Source organism: Muscardinus avellanarius (assembly GCF_963383645.1).
Source record: "Muscardinus avellanarius genome assembly, chromosome: 1".
NCBI classification, from domain to species: domain Eukaryota; kingdom Metazoa; phylum Chordata; class Mammalia; order Rodentia; family Gliridae; genus Muscardinus; species Muscardinus avellanarius.
Genome location: NC_137786.1, coordinates 234,315,637 through 234,336,016, shown reverse-complemented (window position 1 = coordinate 234,336,016; position 20,380 = coordinate 234,315,637). Strand labels below are relative to the sequence as shown.

Below are 20,380 nucleotides of genomic sequence, written 5' to 3'. Positions count from 1 at the left end.
GGTCTGGTGATGGAGCGCCCCTGCCACCCAAGCAGATTCTGTGGCCAGTGAGGACTCAGTTGTCAGTTATAAAGATGAAGCCGAGCCAGGTGTGGTGGCACACACTTGTAATCCCAGGACTTGGGAGGCTGAGATAGGAGGATCACAGATAGTCTCCACAACTTAGTGAGAGTGTTTCAAAGTAAAGAATAAAAATAGGGCTGGGGGTGTAGCTTGGAGGTAGGATGCCCCTGGGTTCCATCCCCAGTACCAATAAATAAATAAATAATAAATAAATAAATAAATAAATAAATGAATAAATGAAGCTGGACTCGGTGGCACATGGCTGTAATACCAATACTTGGGAAGCTGAGGCAGAAAGAACTCAGGTTCAAGGCCAGCCTTAGCAACTTAGTGAGGTCATCAACAACTTAGCAAGACCCTGTTTCAAATAAAAAAGGCCAGGTGTGGTGGTGAACACTTGTAATTCCAGCATTTGGGAGGCAGAGACTGGAGGATCATGGTTTGCGGACAGTCTCAGCTACTTAGCAAGGCCCTTCGCAACTCAGTGAGACCCCATTTCAAAAAATAATGAGTAGGTGTATTCATTTCGAATCACCCCCCCCCATGTCATTTTGGCATGGCGCTGTATTTCTATTTTCTGTATTTCTATCTTTTTAATAAACTTCTTTAAATCTTCAGCCAAAAAAAAAAATGAGTAAAAAAAAGGGCTGGGGGTGGAGCTCAGAGGTAGAATGCCCCTGGGTTCTATCCCTAGTACCGCAAAATTAATTAATTAATTAATTAAATAATAAAAAGACTAAAAAATAAAAAGGACTGTAGTGTAGATCAGAGGTTGAATGCCCCTGGGTTCATCTCCAGTATAAAAAAAAAATTTATAAGTAGGATCCTCAACAAAAAATCCATCACTGGGGACAGGTATTTCTGATTGAAGTGATTTGATCTTGAACCCACATCTGGCCAGATGCAACAGGGTCTCACCGAGTTGCCATGTGTGCCTGAAAGCCATCACTGACAAGGATCCTGAGGCCGGTGTGATATCAACAGGAAGGAGTGTGTGGTCAATTAGTGATGTCTGCTCTGGGCACAGGCAGGGGGTACGCAAACATGTTTGCTCTGGCCCACTGTGACCAGCCTCTTTCTCTGCCCCTAGTCCTCACCCTGGGAGGCTGCTTCCAATCCCCCAACCCCATTTCGGTGGGCTCCGAGGCCCTTAAAGCCAAAGGGAAACTCAGCTGGTGCCTGAAATTGAGAAAATTGGGAGGGCAGCGTGGTCCTCCATCTCCCTTGGGAATTGGGATGGTTGTCTCCTAAGGGGTCTCAGAGGAGGTGCACACCAGAGACTCACCAATGAAGGTTAGACAGAATAAATCAGGAATGGGTCAGAAGATGGCCGGGGAGCGGGGCGAGGGGATGATGGGTGGATGGGAGGTAGAATGCCCCGGGTTCCATCCCTAGTACCGCCAAAAAAAAAAGAAAGAAAAAAGAAAGGAAGGAAGAGAGAGGGAGGGAGGGAGGAAGGGAGGGAAGGAAGGAAGGAAGGAAGGAAGGAAGGAAGGAAGGAAGAAAACCACAGCTGGGCATGGTGGTACACAACTGGAATTCCAGTATTTGGAGGCTGAGACATGAAGATCACAGGTTCAAGGCCAGCAATGTAGTGACACCCTCAGCATCTGAGCGAGACACTGTTTAAAAAATAAAATAAGACTGGGGGCGTGACTCAGAGATAGACCACCCCTGGGTTCAATCCCCCCCAAAATCAGAATGGTGAGTCTTCCTCCTGCTCGGACCCCAGGGCCATGGGAAGGAGTAGGCAGGGTCCTGGAGTGTGGAAATGCCAGATTCACCCAGGATACCGAGGCGGGAAGCACGGTTGCTACTGGCCCTGCAAGCAGACCCACAACTTCAGGGCGGAGTCAATGTTCTTTGGAGAATACAAAGAGGTTCTTTGGAGAATCCTTACGCCTGAGTATGATCCATACCCAGTTAAGGGTCTGTTTCCCAGAGTGAGGTCCTCAAAGGCAGAAATAAGTTTGCCGAAGTGGCCCCAGTGGCCCCTCTGGCCCCAGCTGGCACACGACCGGTGTCCCCAAGAAGGAAGGAAAGAAAGAAGGGAGGGAGGGGGGAGGGAGGATGAGACGTGTCTGAGAGGTAGGGAAAGCTAGGCCTTCCTGTCCTGCCTCCTCCATTCCCACACAGGCCATAAGCCATCTGAGGAGGGGACCAAGCTGTCCCCGCCTGGGTATCCTCAAGACCAGGACTGAGCCCTGAGAATCAGTGGTGTCTGATGACCGCCAAAGTCCTGACCGTAAAGGTTCCTGATCTGGGCATGCCTGCTGCTCTCACAGGTCTCCCCCTCAACCCGCGCAGAATTAAATTCCCAGGAGAATTTCCCAGTAGCACAAAAATTAAGAAATATTTAAAAAATTTAAAATAGCTGGACACAGTGGCGCATACCTGTAATCCCAATACCTGGGAGGCTGAGACAGAAGGATTTTATGTACAAGGCTAGCCCCAGCAACTTAGTGAGGCCCTCAGCAATTTTTCAAAACTGTGTTTAAAAAAATATTAGGCAGGGCGTGGTGGCGCACGCTTGTAATCCCAGCACTTGTGGGGATGAGACAGGAGGATCCCACAGGTTCGAAGCCAGCCTCAGCTACTTAGTGAGGCTCTCAGCAACTTAGACCCTGTTTCCAAATAAAGTATAAAATAGATCTGGGAGTATAGCCCGGAGGTAGAAAAGCCCCTGGGTTACACCTCCAGTACCACACACTCACACAAAAAAAATTATCATGAAAATAAAGTTGGAAGCTGGGCATGGTGATGCACGCTTGCAATCCCAGTACTTGGGAGATGGAGGCAGAAGGATCCCGGTTTGCGGACAGCCTCAGCTACTTAGTGAAGCCCTCTGCAACTTACTGAGAACTTGTTTCAAAATAAAGAATAAAAAAAAAAATAGGGCTGGGAGTGTAGCTTGGAGGCAGAATGCCCATCCCCAGTACTGGAAAGTAAATAAATAAATAAATATAAAAATAAATTTAAAATAAAGTTGGGTGTGGTGGCGCAGGCTTGTAATCTCAGTACTTGGGAAGCTGAGATGGGAGGATTGAAGGTTCAAGACCAGCCTCAGCTAATTAGTGAGGTCCTCTACAATTTGGTAAGACCCTGTTTCAAAAGTATAAAAAATAGGGCTAGAGTATAGCTCAGAAGTAGAATACCCCTGGGTTTAACTCCCATTTTCGAAAATAGGCAAACAAATCAATAAAAAGGCTAGGGGTGTAGCTCAGTGGTAGAGCACTCTGACTTCAATCCTCACCACCACAAAAGTAAATAAAAATGAGCTGGGCGTTGTGATGCATGCTCATAATCCCAATACTTGGGAGGCTGAGACAGGAGGATCACAGGTTCGCAGCCAGCCTCAGCTATTTGGTGAGGCCCCTCTGCAACTTAGTGAGACCCTGTTTCAAAACAGAAGATAAAGGAGGGCTGGCGTGTGTAGCTCAGAGGTAGACTGCCCCTGGGTTCCACCCCTAGTACATAAATAATAAGTGGCGCACGCTTGTCATGCCCGCGCTGGGGAGGCGGAGACAGGAGGATCGCGCAGGTTTGAAGCCAGCCGCGCTGGCTTAGGAGACCCTGTTTCCAAATAAAAATATAAAAATAGGTCTGGGAGTGTAACCTGGAGGTAGAAGGGCTTCCAGGAACCCCAGTACCACAAAACAACAACAACAATAATAACAATAACAATAAAAATAATATAAAAAGGGCTGGGGATAGAGCTTCATGAGGAGAGTGCCCCTGGATTTGATCCCCAGTAAAAAAGAAAGAAAAAGAAGACACACCAGAACAAGTGCCCCGGTCCCTCAGTCATCCCTTGGGACTAAACACGTGACCTGGGTCACAGGCACGAGGGTCCCCACTGCCCCCAGCCCCGCCGCACTCTCATTGGCTTGGGATGTGTCCCGGGGCTGCTGTCCTGGAGAGGATGCCCAGTGAGCAGTGCACGCATGCGCGGTGTCTGGGCTGTGGATTTGGGGGTCACCGGCCAACCGGGAGATGGGAGGTCATCTAGCCTGGGAAGAGGGAGGAGGAAGGGTCTGCAGCTGGGCGCTTCCTGGACAGGCTAGGGAAGGACCCCCGGCATCATTTCTCCTTAGCCACACGCTTTCTAGAAGGATGGCGGGCTCAGCAGACCAGGCAGATGGGGAGGCACCGAGACCTCAGTGAAGACAGCACCATTAGTGGGACACAGTGACACAGCACACACCTGTAATCTCAGTACTGGGGGAGGCTGAGACAGGAGGAGCGAAGGTTCGAGGCCAGCCTCAGCGACTTAGCAAGACCCTGTTCCAAAACAAAAATAAAATAGGGCTGGGGGGGATAGCTTAGAGATAGAACACTCCTGGTGTTCCCCAGTACCACAAAAGAGACAGCAGACTCCCAGGCCACGCAGCCGGTCGGGGAGGCCCCTCTCCTTCCTGGAGCTCAGGGGCACAGCTGAATGGGCTGCCCCTCTTTCTTACTGCTGCAGACAGACACACATACACCCAGGGCTGGGACTGCCCCTCCCTCCCTCCCTCTCTTTCTTTCTTTCTTTCTTTTTTGGCGGTACTGGGGATGGAACCCAGGGGCATCCTACCTCTGAGCTACACCTCCAGCTCTAATTTTTATTCTTTATTTTGAAACAGGGTCTCACTGAGTTGCAGAGGGCCTCATGTCGCAAACCAGCTCAGTCTAATTGGGGCGCGAGTCCACTCGCGGTCTAGAACCTCAGCAAAGATAGGGAAGGATTAGCGTGAAGTACTGCAGCCTCTTCTCTGCAGCGATTCTTTCCCTTCTAGGAACTAAGAGTTCCTAGTGACGGCGCTCTCTAGAATCTGATGTGGACAAAGGCTTCTCGAGCCAATGAGACTTTATTGCAGGAACCCAGAAAAATTTATACCCTTCACCAGTGAGATTAATAATAGGAGAAAAAAGAAAAGGGGCGTAATCACCTCAAAACAATAGTAAATTACATGCAAACAAAGTAAATGACTAGTCCAGCATTTAGGAGATTAACTCCGGATCTTTCTTCCGATATTGCAGCAGAGCAGGTCCCAAGGGTAACTTCCAGAGGAAATACAGGCACGCCCAAGGCCCAGGGCTTGGAGAATACTCCTTCTCATGGAATCTTCTTTTGCTTTCTTTTTTGAAGTTTCCATCTATATCCATATGACAAGCATGGGGAGATATGGCGGTCCAGGGAGATGCGATGGGAGTCTCTAAGATCTCATCCGCCTTGCCTTCTGAAGTCTGAAAGTTTACAAAAACTCACAACACAGCTTGGCAAATAAAACACCACAAACAACACCATGAAGTTCTTGGATTTAGTTGTTGAAGGGTCCAAGAATTGCCCACCAACCCAAATATCGAAGGACTCACAAGAGATGTAAAAATGCAAGCGAGGTTTATTGTCCCGGCTAGCCAGGGGTCCAGACCAAGACACTATGGCCGAGGTTCGACCCCTCCCCACTCCACGCTCTGAATTTTATAACCCTAGGAGGGAGTGGTTACACATGAGGGAGTGGTTACACAAGTCAGAGCCCGCCAACCTTAGAATACAACCAATCAGATACAAGGACAAACAAGTACAACCAATAATTTTAAAACATGCACCCACACACGTCAGAGCCTGCTCTGCCTTTCCCACCCACCTTGGCTGGGCCAGGCTTATCTCTGCACTGAATAATCTGCCTGGAGAGCAGATTAGCCTGGCCTTGTTGGCTGATCTAGCTCAGAGATATGGGGATGGGGTCCCATTTACAAAGACCTTGGCCGGCAAGCTGGAGATTAGAGGCTTTGACCTTGTGGGTCCCCTACCCTTGTCCTTGGCTGGATCTTGATTTTATTTCCAATCCTACCCTACTTCTATCTTAATTATATTTTAATACCTTATTTCTAATCCTAATATGGGAGAAGACTTCTCTAGTTAACTTCTCATATAGGGGGAGAAAGCACTTCTTCCAGCCTGCTTTCCAGCACCCCTACAGTTGTCAGATGTATTTCCTTAACTGCTGAACACTCTTCTTTAGACAACAAGCCTATTAAAAGCCTATCCATCTTTAATAATCCATTTCCCTGTCACAAACCCTCTGCAACCTGCTTCTAACTTTCTAATTCCTTTCTTTCCCAGTTGGGACGTTCTTATGATAAGCTCTTCTTCATGCAAAAATGCTTTTCTTACTCTTACAGTATTTCCTTTCCTTCATACATATATATTTAGAACATCTGTCCTTTATTTTGTCATATTCATTTCTAACCATGCGGCCAGTCTCTCTGTCTCGGGGAATGCTCATACTGGGCGTAAAAGTCAACAATCTTTTTCCTTCGGCTCTATTGTATTTGGGCTCTATTGTATTTGGGCAACTAAGTTGTTCATCAACTAAATTGCTTTGAAGTCACACACAAAGTTTTATCTTCTCTGTCTCTAGGCAGGATCTCAAGGGTAAACAGAGTTACCTTAAACTGAGCTACCGGTTACCGAGTTAATGGCTTAACCTAAGTTAGTGATAGGAATGAGGGTCGGAGACCATTTGTGATTGCTGCAGCTGGAATGCTTATCACAGCATCTGAGTTCTGGCCAGTTTTTTCATTACTATTGAGCAAAGCCAAGGGCGTTTAGACAAATTATTAGAGAATTTATTTCCACGGACTCAATTTCTTTCAGAGTCCTGATCTCACATCACCGGAGCAATTCGTGTAGAGAGTTAAAAGGAATCATTACCAAGAAAATAATAGTCATGAAGGGTATCTAAAAGTGGGGGGTACTTTGGCCAGAGACGACACCTCCTTCTCGGGGCTTGTTGCCGATTGGCTATGTGGAGTGGGGTCTCAACACATAGATGCCGAGGCAGCAGGCGGTCTCGGCAGCCTCACAAGTAGCTGAGGCTGGCCATGAACTGCAATCCTCCTGTCTCAGCCTCCCAAATGCTGGGATTACAAGCGTGCGCCACCACGCCTGGCTTGGGACTGTTATTTCTAAGGGCTCCTGCATTGGTGGGCCTTGATGACAAAGAAGGCTTCAGACTCCAGCTCAGGGCTGGGAGACCCCCGCCCTGAGCAGCTCACGGGCTGGGAGGGAGGCAGGCTCCTCTGTCTGCGGGGGGCGGCCTCCTTCTGCCTCCTGGAGTCTCGGTCAGCTGCCCTTTAGCCACGGAAGGGCTCAGTGACCCTCAGCGTGGACCCTGGTGGAGGTTCTGCCCTCCCTCTGCCAAGGCCCAGATCCCAGTAGGGGGTGGCCCCTGGGGAAGCTCTTGGGGAGCCCCGTTTCTTTGGCTGCCCAGCCCCAATCTTCACCCTGGCCAGCTGGGGCAACCAGGATAGAACAAGGAGGAGCCCCGGCCTGGGGAGCCCCTCACTGAGCTCACAGAGCTGGAGGGCAGAGGGTGGGCCCACGGCCCCGCAGGGGTGAGCGTGGGCTGAGGGCCTCCAGAGCCCACTGGGGGCCGGTCTCCAAGCCGGCCAAAGCTGGTGCAGAGAAATCCTGGGAGCCGAGCCAGGGGAGGCCGTGCCCTGGCCTGCTGGCCGCGGGCAGAGGTGACCAGTTGGACGGTCCTCTGTCTCAGTTTCCCTTCTCTCCTCAGTCACCCCTGGACAATCATTAGCTCCTCCCAGGGGACAGCTGAGGTCAGTGGGAAGGACAGGCAGGGCCTGGGTACCGGGGACTTCGCCCCCCCCCCACTCCTTCAGGAGAGGAGGAAGTCAAGCTGGACACCCTGGCTTCCCAGCCCAGCCCCACCTCCTTCGGCCTGTGTGTCCAGTCATTCTGCCTTGAGCCTGTTTCCACAGTGGTAAAACGGGTCCAAGGGGTCATTTCCCAAAACAGCAATGACATCGTTTCAGTTATGCTGTCCCTGAACATAATTAAAAATACAAGGGGAAACAGTGTTTTCTTTTTGTTTTGTTTTGTGGCACTGGGGATTGAACCCAGAGACATTCTATCTTGGAGCTATGGCCCCAGCCTGATTTTATTTCTTATTTGGAAACAGGGTCTCACCAGGTTGATGATAGTCTCACCACTTGCTGAGGCTGACCTCAAACCTGCGATCCTCTTGTCTCAGCCACCCAAGCACTGGGATAACAGGTGTGCACCACTGGGGCACAGTTTTGAGATTTTGCTTAATGCATCAAAGAGCCATAAAATAGAACCCCACTGGGCGTAGTCTTTGGGGTAGGGTAGCCCGGGAGTGGCCCAGCCATCTGGGAGCTGCGAGGACCAAGGTTGGTGCTGACCAGGCGGGAGGGGCTCCTCTCTGGGTGGCCGCCATTGTGCAGGCCTCCTTGGTGGCTTTCAGTGGCCTGAGTGCCAAACCAAGTCACCACGTCCCTGGGTAGCTGGTGGCTCCCAGCTTGGACTCCAGCTGGACACTGCAGAGAAACACCAGTACCTGGTGGTCAGCGAAGCCAAGTCCTCTCTAGGTGAAGCCGCCATCCCAGGTCATAAAGAATGTCTGAAAGGCCAGGCCTGGGGGCCCACGCTTGTAATCCCAGTACTTGGGAGGCTGAGACAGGAGGATCGCAGGTTCATGGCCAACCTCAGCTACTTAGTGAGGCTCTCAGCAACTTAGTGAGACTCGGGTTTGTTTGTTGGTTGGTTGGTGTTTTTTTTTTGTTTGTTTTGTTTTGACTTTTTTGTACTGGGGATGAAACCCAGGGGCTTTCTAGCTCTGGGGTACACTCCCAGACCTATTTTTTAAATATATATTTTATTTGGAAATAGGGTCTAAGTCGCTGAAGCTAGCTTTGAATCTGTGTGATCCTCCTGTTTCAGCTTCCCAAGTACTGGGATTACAAGTGTGCACCACCACGCCCAGCTTGTGAGACGCCATTTAAAATAAAAAATGGAGCCGTGCGTGGTAGCTCATGCTTGTAATCCCAGCATTTGGGAGGCTGAGACAGGAGGGTCACAGTCTGGGGACAGCCTCAGCTCCTTAGTGAGGCCCTTGGCAATTCTCAGTGAGACCTTGTTTCAAAATAAAGAATAAAAAATAGGGCTGGGGGTGTAGCTTGGAGGTAGAATGCCCCTGGGGTTCCATCCCCACGACTGCAAAATAAATAAATAAATAAATAAATAAATAAATAAATAAATAAATATGAAAAATAAATGAATAAAATAAAAATAGGGCTGGGGATACAGCTCAGAGGTAAGAGGTAGAATGACCCTGGGTTCCATCCTCAGTTACACACACACACACACACACACACACACACACACACTTTGTAAGGCCAGGTGCAGTGGTGCACACCTGTAATCACAGAACTAGGGAGGCTGACACGTGAGGATCACAGGCTCAAGGCCAGCCTCGGCAACTTAGTTTCAAAAAAAATTTAAAAAAGGAAGCAGGAGGCGGTGGCGCGGGCTTGTAATCCCAGCATTTGGGAGGCTGGAACAGGAGGATCGTGGTTCGAAGCCAGCCTCAGCCACTTAGTGAGGCCCTCTGCAACTCAGTGAGACACTATTTGAAAAAAAAAATAGGGGGCGGCCGCCGGCGTGGGCCCCGGCCCGCGGCAGCCCCTGGACGCCGCCCGCGGGCACGGGCGTGAGTCCGCTCGGCCGGCCCGACCACCGGCAGGCAGGCAGGCGGGCAGGCGGGCTCCCGGGCAGCGGCCGCCGCCCGAGGCCGCCGCCGAGGCGGCCGGAGCGCGTCCCAGGCCTGGCGCGCCAGGAGGAGCCGCGCGGAGAGGGGCCGGCGCGGGGGAACGCCGCCCTGGCCCTCCCGCCGCCGCCGCCATCTTGCCTCCCGCGCCGCGGCGAGGTTCCCGGATGTGGCATTTCCCGGATGTGGCATTTCCCGGCGGCGCTCGCGCGGGCGGGCGGGCGGGGAGCGGGGCGCGGCCCCGACACCGCGGCCCGGCGGGAACGCGCCCCGAGGCAGGTCTCGGCGGGAACGGCCGCGAGCTCGGGACCTCGGGATTGGAGGATTGTAGACTTGAGCGAGGCCCGAGGGCTGCCTAGTACCTTCTCCCCGAGTGAGTCTTTGGGCTTCCTTTGGGGAATGAGAACGGGGAGCTGGGATGACCGAGCCCGAGGGCTTCCGCCTCGCAGCCCCGCCCCGCCCCAGGCCTAGTCTGTTATTTTATTTCGAAACAGGGTCTCTCTAAATTGCCTAGGCTGGGCTCGAACCGCGGTCCTCCGGTCTTAGCCTCCCAGGCACTGGGTTCACAGCACCTGGGGAGCTTGTGTGTTTTCCGAACCAGCCGTCTCCGCAGGACCAATGGAGGCGAGGCCAGGTAGATGACTGACCCTGCACTTGGGAAGTCCAGAGACAACGGCCTCGCCTGGTCAAGGACAACTGATAAGAAGATACCAACATTAGATCCGCCTGGGGCTGGGCTCCGGGAGGGGAGAGCTCGTTTTCGGGCTCTGCTGCAGGTGGGCAGCAGGCTGCTTCTCCTTCTCTATTTCCTACTGATTTTGTAATAAAGACTTGTTAAAGCTGCACCAAGCAGCCTATTAAGTTTTCTATTCAACAAACTTTAGTTGAATAAGAAAAAGAGCCCTTGGCACCCTTTAAACCGGAACAGAATGCCCCTAGGTTCAGTGCCCAGTAACACACACACACACACACACACGTGTGAATAATTTTCCAAGGTGATATGCGGCCCCCTAATGGGAGTCCTCAGTGGGTGCTGGAGGCAGGCTGCTCCTCTTCCCAGAGGAGGGACCCAGGACAGAAACCTGCCAGCAGGACCTAGACCCAGTAGTCTGGGCAGTGCAGGGAGGAGCTCAGCGTGGGGGAGGGGACCCAGATACTCTGACCTTTGACTGCGCGGCCTCAGCCAATCCCACCCAACCTCTTGCCTTCTGCCAACTTGGCACAAACACTTTCTGTCTGGAAAGCTCTAGGCGCACAAATGCCCACCGGCCTTGGTGGCAGGCACTCCAGCCCAGGTGCCCGGGGAGCCAGCAGGTAAGCAGCCTCCTCCCAAAGCCCCCACCTCTCAGAAGGGCCTCAGTTCACATGATCTCTACAGATACCCAGGCACACTAAACAACTCGCCTAAACTCAGTAACAAGTGTGCAACTAGCTTTTTAAATCTGAGGTATTGCTAAGAAAGTGTACTATCGCCTAGTGTGTGTGTGTGTGTGTGTGTGTGTGTGTGTGTGTGTGTGTGTGTGCTGGGGTTGAACCCAGGGGCATCCTAACTCCAAGCTACGCCATGTGGCCATTCACTCCCTGTGTCAGCCTTAACTTTCCCATCTAAGAGATGGGAACATAGCAGGCCCGTGGGTTCCCAAAGTGGGACAAGACCAGGGTGGGAGCCGGAACAAAATACAAATACATAAAAGAATGCAAATGTGAGCTGGGAGCCATGGTGCACACCTGTTATCCCAGTACTCGGGAGGCTGAGACAGGAGGATCGCAGGTTCGCGGCCAGCCTCGGCTACTTAGTGAGGCCCTCTGCAACTTAATGAGACCTTGTTTCAAAATTAAAATAAAAAATAGGGCTGGGGTGTAGCTTGAAGGTAATATGCCCCTGGGTTCAAACTCCAGGATAGCAAAAATAAATAAATAAATAAATAAACAAACAAACAAATAAAAATAGAAAGGGCTAGGGGTGTAGCTCAGAGGTAGAACAACCCGGGTTCAATCCCCAGTACCACAAAAAAGAAAAAAAATCCCACAAATTTGTCACTGCATCTTTCTGTTTATTGGCTTCAAGAAGATAAGCCAGGCGTGGTGGTGCACACTTGTAATCCTAATACTTGGGAGGTTGAGACAGGAGGATCAAAGGTTCCAGGACAGCCTCAGCAACATAGTGAGACTCTCGGCAACTCAGTAAGACCCTGTCTCAAAATAAAAAAAATAAAATAAGCTGGAGGTATAGCTTGCAGGTAGATTGCCCCTGGGTTCAATCCCCAGTATCAAAAGAAGAAGAAGGAGGAGGAGGAGGAGGGAGGAGGAGGAGGAGGAGGAGGAGGAGGAAGATTACCAGGGGGCACCAAGTAATTTTTTTTCCTTTCTGAAAAGGGTTTGCTAAGCCAGGTGTGGGGGCTCACACTTTCCCACGCTCCCTCGCCCTCAAGCGAGGTCCCAGAGGAGTGACCTTAGGCCCCAGGTAGGACAGAGCTTAGGGCCTTTCAGTGGGGCTGCTGGGGATCAGCCGTCCCACCGTCTAACCACACCTCCTGACAAGCAGCCGCCCTGCCCCACTTGGACTCCTTGGGCGCCAGGAAGCTCACCACCACCAGTCCAGCTCTGGGTACCGGTCTCTGCGTCCGCGCCCAGAGGTTCCTACGTGTGCCCACCCGCCAGGTGCCCCCCCCAGCGCTGGGATGTGCTCTGCACCTGTGCCCCGAGAGCCCCTGCGCCGCGTGGCCGTGACCGGCGGCACCCACGGCAACGAGCTGTCCGGCGTCTACCTGGCCCGGCACTGGTTGCGGGCCCCAGGGGAGCTGCAGCGGCCCAGCTTCTCCGCCTTGCCCGTGCTGGCCAACCCTGCAGCCGCAGATCTCTGCCGCCGCTACGTGGACCAGGACCTCAACCGCTCCTTCACCAACACCTTCCTCAGGTGAGCGCGCTAGCAGCCAGGGCCACCCGCCTCCGGCCACCAGCTTTGGGACGTGAGAGGATGGGGTCTAGGACTGAGGTGCCGGCCTCAGCTTGTTGAGGGAGGCAGAGGAAGAACTCAGTCACCACAGCCCCAAAGGCTAAGTGCAGGGGCCGGGGGCTGCACAAGAGCAGTCAGGGAAGTCTGCCTGGAGGAGGAGGTACCTCAGCCAGGCCCCCAGAAGAGAGCAGGAGTTAACTGTGAAGAGGAGAGGAGTGATTTCTAGTGGAGGACACTGGCCCACCAGGCCTGGGTGGGCTTGGGATGGAGGCCAGAGAGAGTTTGAGGACAGGCAGGGGCGAGCGGAGGGCTCGCTCATTTCGGCCCCGGGCTGCCCCTATCCCAGCTAAACCACTGGAAACGTGACGGTGGGGGCCGGTATCCCCCACTCCTGCCCACAGTTCCAGGGCCACCCCGGATGAGCTGTACGAGATGACCAGAGCCCGAGAGCTGAACCAGCTGCTGGGGCCCAAGGCCTCCAGCCAGGCCTTCGACTTTCTCCTTGACCTGCACAACACCACCGCCAACGTGGGCACCTGCCTCATCGCCAAAGAGGCCTGCAACACCTTCACCATGCACCTGTTCCGCCACCTGCAGGTGAGCGGCACGCCGCCCCGGGCAGAGGGTGGCGGGAGGGGCGGTGGGGACTCTTCCCGGCCTCCTGGCTCCAGTCCCTGCACCCTTTGGGCCCCCTGGAATTCAGCCGGGTACCAAAGGGCAGAGGGAAGCGGGCCAGAGAGGGTGGAGCCCTGAGCTTTCTCCAGACTGCCCTCCCCTGCCTCAGTTTCCCTTTCCGGGCAGGCCCTGACCCGCCCCTCTCCCCTCAGCTGCAGATCCCCGAGCTGTCCTACAATGTCTTCCTGTACTGGCGGAATGTGGGCGAGACCTTCAGCTTGGACTCCGTGACCAAGAACTCCATGAGTGGGCCCAGGGCTTGGGAGAAGTGGGCGGGGCCAGGAGCTTGGAGGGCGTGGTTAGGCCCGGTGGGCGGGGTCAGAGCCAGAAAGGCGGGGCCTCCCAGCAGGGCCTGAGGCGGGCCAGCCGCTCCCTGACCCCAGCCCTGTCCCCAGCCCTGGAGATGGGACCCCAGCCGCAGGGTGTGCTGCGGGCCGACCTGTTCTCCCGGATGAGGGCCCTGGTGGGCGCTGCTCTGGACTTCATCGAGCTCTTCAACCAGGGTGAGACCCTAGGCGTTTGTGGGAAACTGAGTCCAGACCAGGGGGTCAGGCCCTCACCCCTCCCCTCCCCACAGGCACAGCCTTTCCCGCCTTTGAGATGGAAGTCTACAGGAACCTGGGCGGCGTGGACTTCCCGCGCACAGAGGACGGGCACCTGGCGGGCATGGTGCACCCTCAGCTGCAGGTGCGCAGGGAGGGGAGGTCTCTTCCTCGGGGCCACAGCCTTGGGGATGTGGGGAAACCTGGCCCAGAGGCAGAAACCAAGCCTCCAGCAGGGTTCCGGCACCTCAGACTCAGGAGCGGGGCAGGAGCCGCGCGTAGTGGCACATGTCTGTAAACACAGTACTTAAGAGGCTGAAACAGAAGGATCTCAGGTTCGAGACCAGCCTCATCAACTTAAAGAGACCGGTTTCAGAATAAAATAGAACTGGGGTGGTGGCGCACCCATTTGGGAGGCTGAGACAGGAGGGTGAGGTTGGAGGACAACCTCAGCTACTTAGTTTCCCGGCCAGCCTCGGCCACTCAGTAAGGCCCTTCACAACTCAGTGGGACAGCGTTTCAAAATAAAGAATAAAAAAATGGGCCTGGGGGTGTAGCTTGGAGGTGGAATGTCCCTGAGTTCCATCCCCAGTACTGAAAAAATTAAAAAATTAAAAATAAAACAAAACAAAACAGGGCTGAGTGTATAGCTCAGAGGTAGAAACCGCCTGGTTTGAATCCCCAGTCCCCCCGCGCACACAAAGCAGGACAGGGGACAGGCTCCAACACCCACCCCCGCCCCTTTTGTCTTTCCTGGCACCCTCACGCCCACCCAGCACACGACCCCCACAGCTCCTGGGAGGGCACATGGGGCTCCTCTGCAGCGGCTGCAGAGAGGGGTTTAGAGCAGGTACGGCCGACCTCAGTACTGGACTTACAAGTGTGCGCCACCACGCCCGGCTGGTACTGGGATTTGAACTCAGGAACATTGTACCTCTGAGCTACACTCCCAACCCTTTTTATTTATTTATTTATTTTGTGGGACTGGGGAAGGAACCCAGGGGCATTCTACCTCCGAGCTGTGAGCTGCGTGTCTTCCGCTCCTTCCTGTCCCGAGTCTTCCCTTTCCAAACATTCCGGGGTATAGCAGGCCCCCTCTGTGTCTGGCGGGGAGAGCGGGCATCCTGTGAGCTTCTCACTCTGTGAGGACTGGGGTCACCTGCGGACAAATAGGCCTGTGTCCTCTCACATTCTGGTGGAGAAGCCTTCTTTCTTTATTTATTATTTACTTATAATGATTATTTTTGTGTGTATGGTGTACTTTTTTTTTTTTTTTTTTTTTTTGCTGGCACTGGGGATGGAATCCAGGGGCATTCTACCTCCGAGCTACACCCCCAGCCCTACTTTTTATTTTTTATTTTGAAACAGGGTCTCACTAAGTTGGAGAGGGCCTTACTAAGTAGCTGAAGCTGGCCTTGAACCTGTGATCCTCCAGTCTCACTCAGCTTCCCAAGTACTGGGATTACAAGGGTGTGCCACCACACCCAGCTTGCAAACAATGATTTGAACCCAGGCCCATAGCCATCGGGCGACACTTCCACAGTTTCAAAAGTCTTTTCAAGGTGACTGGCGTCTCCATTTCTGCACGCGGAGCAAGCACCCTGTCACCTGGATGGACAAAGTGAATGGCGGGTGGGCCCGACCGTGAGCCCGGAGGAGGGACTGCCCAGCTGGGACGGTCCCCCACCACCCCCCGGGCGGGTGGACCTCAGCCTTGGGTCTCCTCTCAGGACCGCGACTTCCAGCCGCTGCGGCCTGGCGCGCCCATCTTCCAGATGTTCACGGGTGAGGATGTACTGTATGAGGGGGACTCCACTGTGTACCCCTTGTTCATTAACGAGGCCGCCTACTACGAGAAGCACGTGGCCTTCCTCAAGTCAGAGAAGCTCACGGTCTCTGTGCCCTCCCTGCCCCCGCTGGTTCTCTAGTCCAAGCTACACCCGCCCGGCCTCAGCCTTTCCATCCCAACCACGGGTCCTGAGGCAGTTCCAAGCCCAGGGACCCCTGTGCCCCCTGCCCTGTCTCCTGCCCCAGTTTCCCATTCTATACAATGAAAAATGGCCCAGGGGCTCTGGTCTGTCTTCTGTTCTGCATGCACGGCCGCTTCTGTCTGGGGAAATGAACGGAGAAGGGAGAGTTGGCCACACTATTCTAGACAGCTTGACCAGCGTAGCCTTGGGCATGTGTCTTGGGGCCAGCAGTAGCCATCTCTGTATCCTCTGTCGTCCACCATGTCCCAGGGAAGCTTCTAGAGGAGAGTCAGTGTAGTGGTTCACAGTGTAATCCCAGTATTTGGAAAGCGGAGGCAGGAGGATTGCAGGTTTGAGACCAACCTCAGCTACTTAGTGAGACCCTTAGCAACTTTGTAAGAACCTGTCTCAAAAGAAAAAAGGCTGAAGCCGGGCGTGGTGGCGCACGCTTGTAATCCCGCGCTTGGGAGGCGGAGACAGGAGGATCGCGCAGGTTCGAAGCCAGCCGTGCTGGCGTAAGAGACCCTGTTTCAAAAATATAAAATAGGTCTGGGAGTGTAGCCCGGAGGAAGAAGGGCTTCCAGGAACCCCAGTACCACCAAAAAAAAAAGAAAAAAGAAAAAGAAAAAAGAAAAAAGGCTGGTTGTGGCGGCCCACGCCTGGAATCCCGTACTTGGGAGGCTGAGACAGAAGGATTGCAGGTTAGAGGACAGCCTCAGCAAAGTTGGGAGACTTTCAGCAACCTAGTGAGACTGTGTTTCAAAACAAAAACAGAGCCAGGCGTGGTGGCGCACGCTTGTAATCCCAGCGTTTGGGAGGCGGAGACAGGAGGATCACGGTTCTCGGACAGCCTTAGCTACTTAGTGAGGCCCTCCGCAACTTAGTGAGATGCTGTTTCAAAATAAAAAAAAAATTAAAAATAGGGCTGGGGGTGTAGCTTGGAGGTAGAATGCCCCTGGGTTCCATCCCCAGAACTACACACACGAAAATAAATAAATAAATAAATAAAAATAAAAAGGGCTGGGTATAGCTCAGAGGTAGGGGTTCAGTTGCCTGTACCAAAATAAAATAAAATAGGCTGGGGGTGTAGCTCAAAAGTAGATCGCCCCTGAGTTCAATCCCCAGTAACACACACACACACACACACACACACACACACACACACACACACATACACACACCATAGAGCAGAGGAAGACCTAGAAAGGAACTAGGCCTTGGCAGAGTGGCTTCCAGAGGGGTTCACAGCCCAGAGGGGCCCCGGCCTGCGGCCAGGGGGCTTCTTTGGGGAGAGCAGAGACATGTCACAAGGCCCAGACCGTGAGGAATTGGGGCTGGGGCAGGGACGCCCAGGACAGCTGTGCACTGCAGAGGGGGTGCCTGGGGTTGGGGCCAGGGAAGTCCTAGCAGGGGAGCCTGGCCCCCCTCCCCCCCCAGGCTCCTGAGCCGGCCTCAGGGGAAGGAAGCTCGGGGTCCCCTCCCCGCTGGGTCCCCTCAACCCTGCCACGGCACCCTGCCGCTGGAACTGGGCTGGGCGGGGTGGGGCGAGACAAGAGCCACCCTGGGCGCACGGGGCCGGGCTGGCAGCTGGGGCCTCGGGAGCCTCGCTCGGCCCGCGCCCCGCTGCCCATCCATCTCCCTGCGGCGCGGCTGCCACGCCGCCGCCTGGTATTGAGCGGCGAGATGAGAAAGTGTGAAGGATGTGCGGGCGCAGGGGACGGCTGCCAGCAAGATGGATGAGGGGCAGGGGCCAGAGGCGCCTCGGGCGGGGAGGGCGCCAGGAGGGGCTGCGCAGGCCCGTGCACACCGGAGCTCGTGTGTGCGCGTGGGTTAGTGTGCCAGCGTGCTTGTGTGGGTGGGTGGGGGTGTTTCCCATCACACAGTTCAAAGGGGTGTGTGCATGTATGCAGATGCGTGTGCACATGTGCACACACACACACACACACAGTGTCAGGAGCCCAGCAGAGCCCCAGGGCGGCCCACCCCTGGGTGCCTGGGCTGAGCGGGAGCCCCCGAGTACCTCCATCATGGATCCCACTTCCCACCTGCTACACCGCGAGGCCCGGGAGCAGCTGGGGCGCTCCATCCTGCACAGAGCCTCCCTGTCTCTCTGGCAGCAGGCCCCACAGCTGCTGACGGCTCCTCCACAGCTGGGTGAGGGTCCCTCGCACCCGCCCACCTCTCCCGTGGGATCCTCTGCAGCTCTGCAGGCTGGAGGCTGGGGACTGAGCCGCAGCAGGGAGGGGCCCCTGGCAGGGCCAGAGCTCCGGCCCCCAGCCCTCTCCCGTGAGCCCCTTTGCAGGGACCTGGGCCTCTGTCAACCTGAGTCTGGGGGTGTGATGTGGCACCCCCGGTAGGGATGCTCTGTTTCAGGGGAGGGCCAGCAAGTGACCCATTCTGGGCCATTTCACAAGGCCTGGTGGCCAAGAGTACCCTCAGCCAGGGGCCTGGCACTGGCTTAGGGGAGCCCACCCGCTCTGCCTCCCAGGCTGGCACTGGCTTAGGGGAGCCCACCTGCTCTGCCTCCCAGGCTGGCACTGGCTTAGGGGAGCCCACCTGCTCTGCCTCCCAGGCTGGCACTGGCTTAGGGGAGCCCACCCGCTCTGCCGCCCAGGCTGGTGAGGTGCTGTTGGTTCATAGCAGGCACTGGGCAGGCCGGCGGCCCGGAGAAAGGGCTCCAGGGACCGGCAGGAAGAGCGGACGCTGCCCAGAGGCCCCTGGACAGTAATCCCAGCATTCAGGAGGCTGAGACAGGAGGATCGTGGTTTGCGGACAGCCTCAGCTACTTAGTGAGTCCCTCTGCAATTTAGTGAGACCCTGTTTCAAAATAAAGAATAAAAAATAGGGCTGGGGGGGGTGGAACTTGAAGGTAGAATGTCCCTGGGTTCCATCCCCAGTACTGCAAAAAAAAAGAAAAAAAAGGCTCCTGGCCAGAGTGGTCTCAGTCTCCACTTACAGTCTGATGGGGACTATGGGCTGGGGAAACCATCCCTTAAGAGCCTGGCACCCCACCCCAGACAGGGAAGGCTTACTGCTCCCCAGGCTGGGCTGGACCATCCCAGGCAGGAGGGATTGTGCACTGTCATTTGGGAGACTGAGGCCCCGGGGTTCCCAGGGACCCTCCAGTATTGTCCAGCTCAGGGCCGGCAGTCGGGAGGACCAGCAGTTCCATCCAGTCTAAGGGCTTAGTGACACCCGCTGCTGCCCCCTGCTGCCTCCGGCTCAAACTTCCTCCCAATCCTGCACCAGCGGGCCCTGCTGCGCCCAGGTCAGGGGTCTGGCGGGAGGCCGCCACCTCTGCCATTAGCCCTCAATCTGCTGCCGCTACTGGGGCCTCCCGTTACCCTGAGGCCCGCCAGCCCCTGCGCCTCCAGCCAGCCAGGCCCGGGCCCCGGCAGACCCACAGCCTGCCCCCGAGATGGGCAGCCGCCCTGTCTGTGCCTGGACATTGATCAGGAATGGCTAGGGGCTCTGGGCTGGGAAGCGGGGACTTGGGGAGGAGCGCTAGGAGAGGAGAGAGGGGGGCTTTGCGACGTCACAACTTACCACCTGCCCCTCCCGCACACACCCGTCCTGGAGTTGATGGCCTCAGACACCCAGTCAGAGGCGCTTCTGGGACAGATCTGCGCTGCGACTCCCCTGCAGAGCCCAGGTGCCCCCGCAAGAGTGGGAGACCCCAGCAAGAGCGCGTGGACGGAGGCGACCCAGGGGGAAAGGACCGTCCTGCGGGGGCTGTGAGGACGCACACCCAAGAGTTCTGCGTACTGTAGACCTGGGGGCCGCTGCCGTCCCTCCCGGCAGGCAGGCAGGGACCCTCGGGTGACAGCCGCAGCCCAGCCCAAGCTCAGAGGGTTTCTCCAGGAGCTGGAGGTCCGGATCCACCATCCACATTCTCATGGCAGGTATAGTGCGGGCAGCCGAGGTGGCCTCGGGGTCAGGCTCAGGCTCCAGGGTGAATGAGGCAGGGCAGATAAGGGCCTGGCAAAGCGGGCAGGGGCTCCCCAGATGCCATCACGGGTCCAGCCAGGCAGGGCCAAGGGACTCACAACCTCCCAAGTGTAGTTATGGGGGTTCTGAGAGGCAGGGGACCAGGCGGCCTCTGGGGGGGGGGGTGACACCCTCGGCAGCCGTCTGTGACCTTGGGCCTGTCCTTTGCCCTGTCTGGACCTCAGTCCTGGCCTTGGGCTTTGGAATAGAGGCTGGGCAAGGATCTAATTTGCTTCTCAGACCTGACATGGTGCTTCTGGGCAAGGTGCCGGCTTCCAGAAGGATCTGGCGGAGGACCCCCCTCCCTGAATTCCTGAAGGACTGAGGGGCAACACATGGGCCAGGATGGGAGGGGTGGGCTTGTAGAACCCCTGCAAAGCCCAGGCTGGGCTCAGGGAGCCGCGAGCTGCCCCCTGGAGACCCGTGGGCTGCTGGCATCAGGCAGTGGCCAGGCCATGACCTGACCCCAGGGGCAGGTGGCATCGGCCCGTCCAACCTTCCTGTCTCAGGTCCTCAGTCCCTGTCCCTTTCAGAGACCCTCTCACCCTCCAGCAGACAGAGATCCCAGGGGTTTAGTGACTGGCGCAGCTCACACGTAGGTTGCAGGGCGGCAGA

General features: G+C 55.3%; 2 protein-coding genes across 2 annotated transcripts in view; both read left to right on the top strand.

Annotated features, from left to right (window-relative positions):
• Positions 1–12,316: 12,316 nt before the first annotated feature.
• ACY3 (aminoacylase 3) lies at positions 12,317–15,736 on the top strand (the record flags this gene model as incomplete). Its single annotated transcript, XM_080693596.1, has 6 exons — positions 12,317–12,552; positions 12,993–13,188; positions 13,419–13,512; positions 13,662–13,769; positions 13,844–13,953; positions 15,539–15,736. The coding sequence occupies 6 exons, from the start codon at positions 12,317–12,319 to the stop codon at positions 15,734–15,736; spliced, it is 942 nt and encodes a 313-aa protein (XP_080549722.1).
• A 2,069-nt stretch (positions 15,737–17,805) lies between these two features.
• The window catches only part of TBX10 (T-box transcription factor 10), a gene marked incomplete at both ends in the record, with an annotated part of 9,695 nt that continues 7,120 nt past the window's right edge, over positions 17,806–20,380 (top strand). The window contains 4 exons of the mRNA XM_080693584.1: positions 17,806–17,932; positions 17,981–18,064; positions 19,400–19,512; positions 19,580–19,700. Coding sequence (XP_080549710.1) covers positions 17,806–17,932; positions 17,981–18,064; positions 19,400–19,512; positions 19,580–19,700 — 445 coding nt within the window. The remainder of the gene's footprint in view (positions 17,933–17,980; positions 18,065–19,399; positions 19,513–19,579; positions 19,701–20,380) is intronic.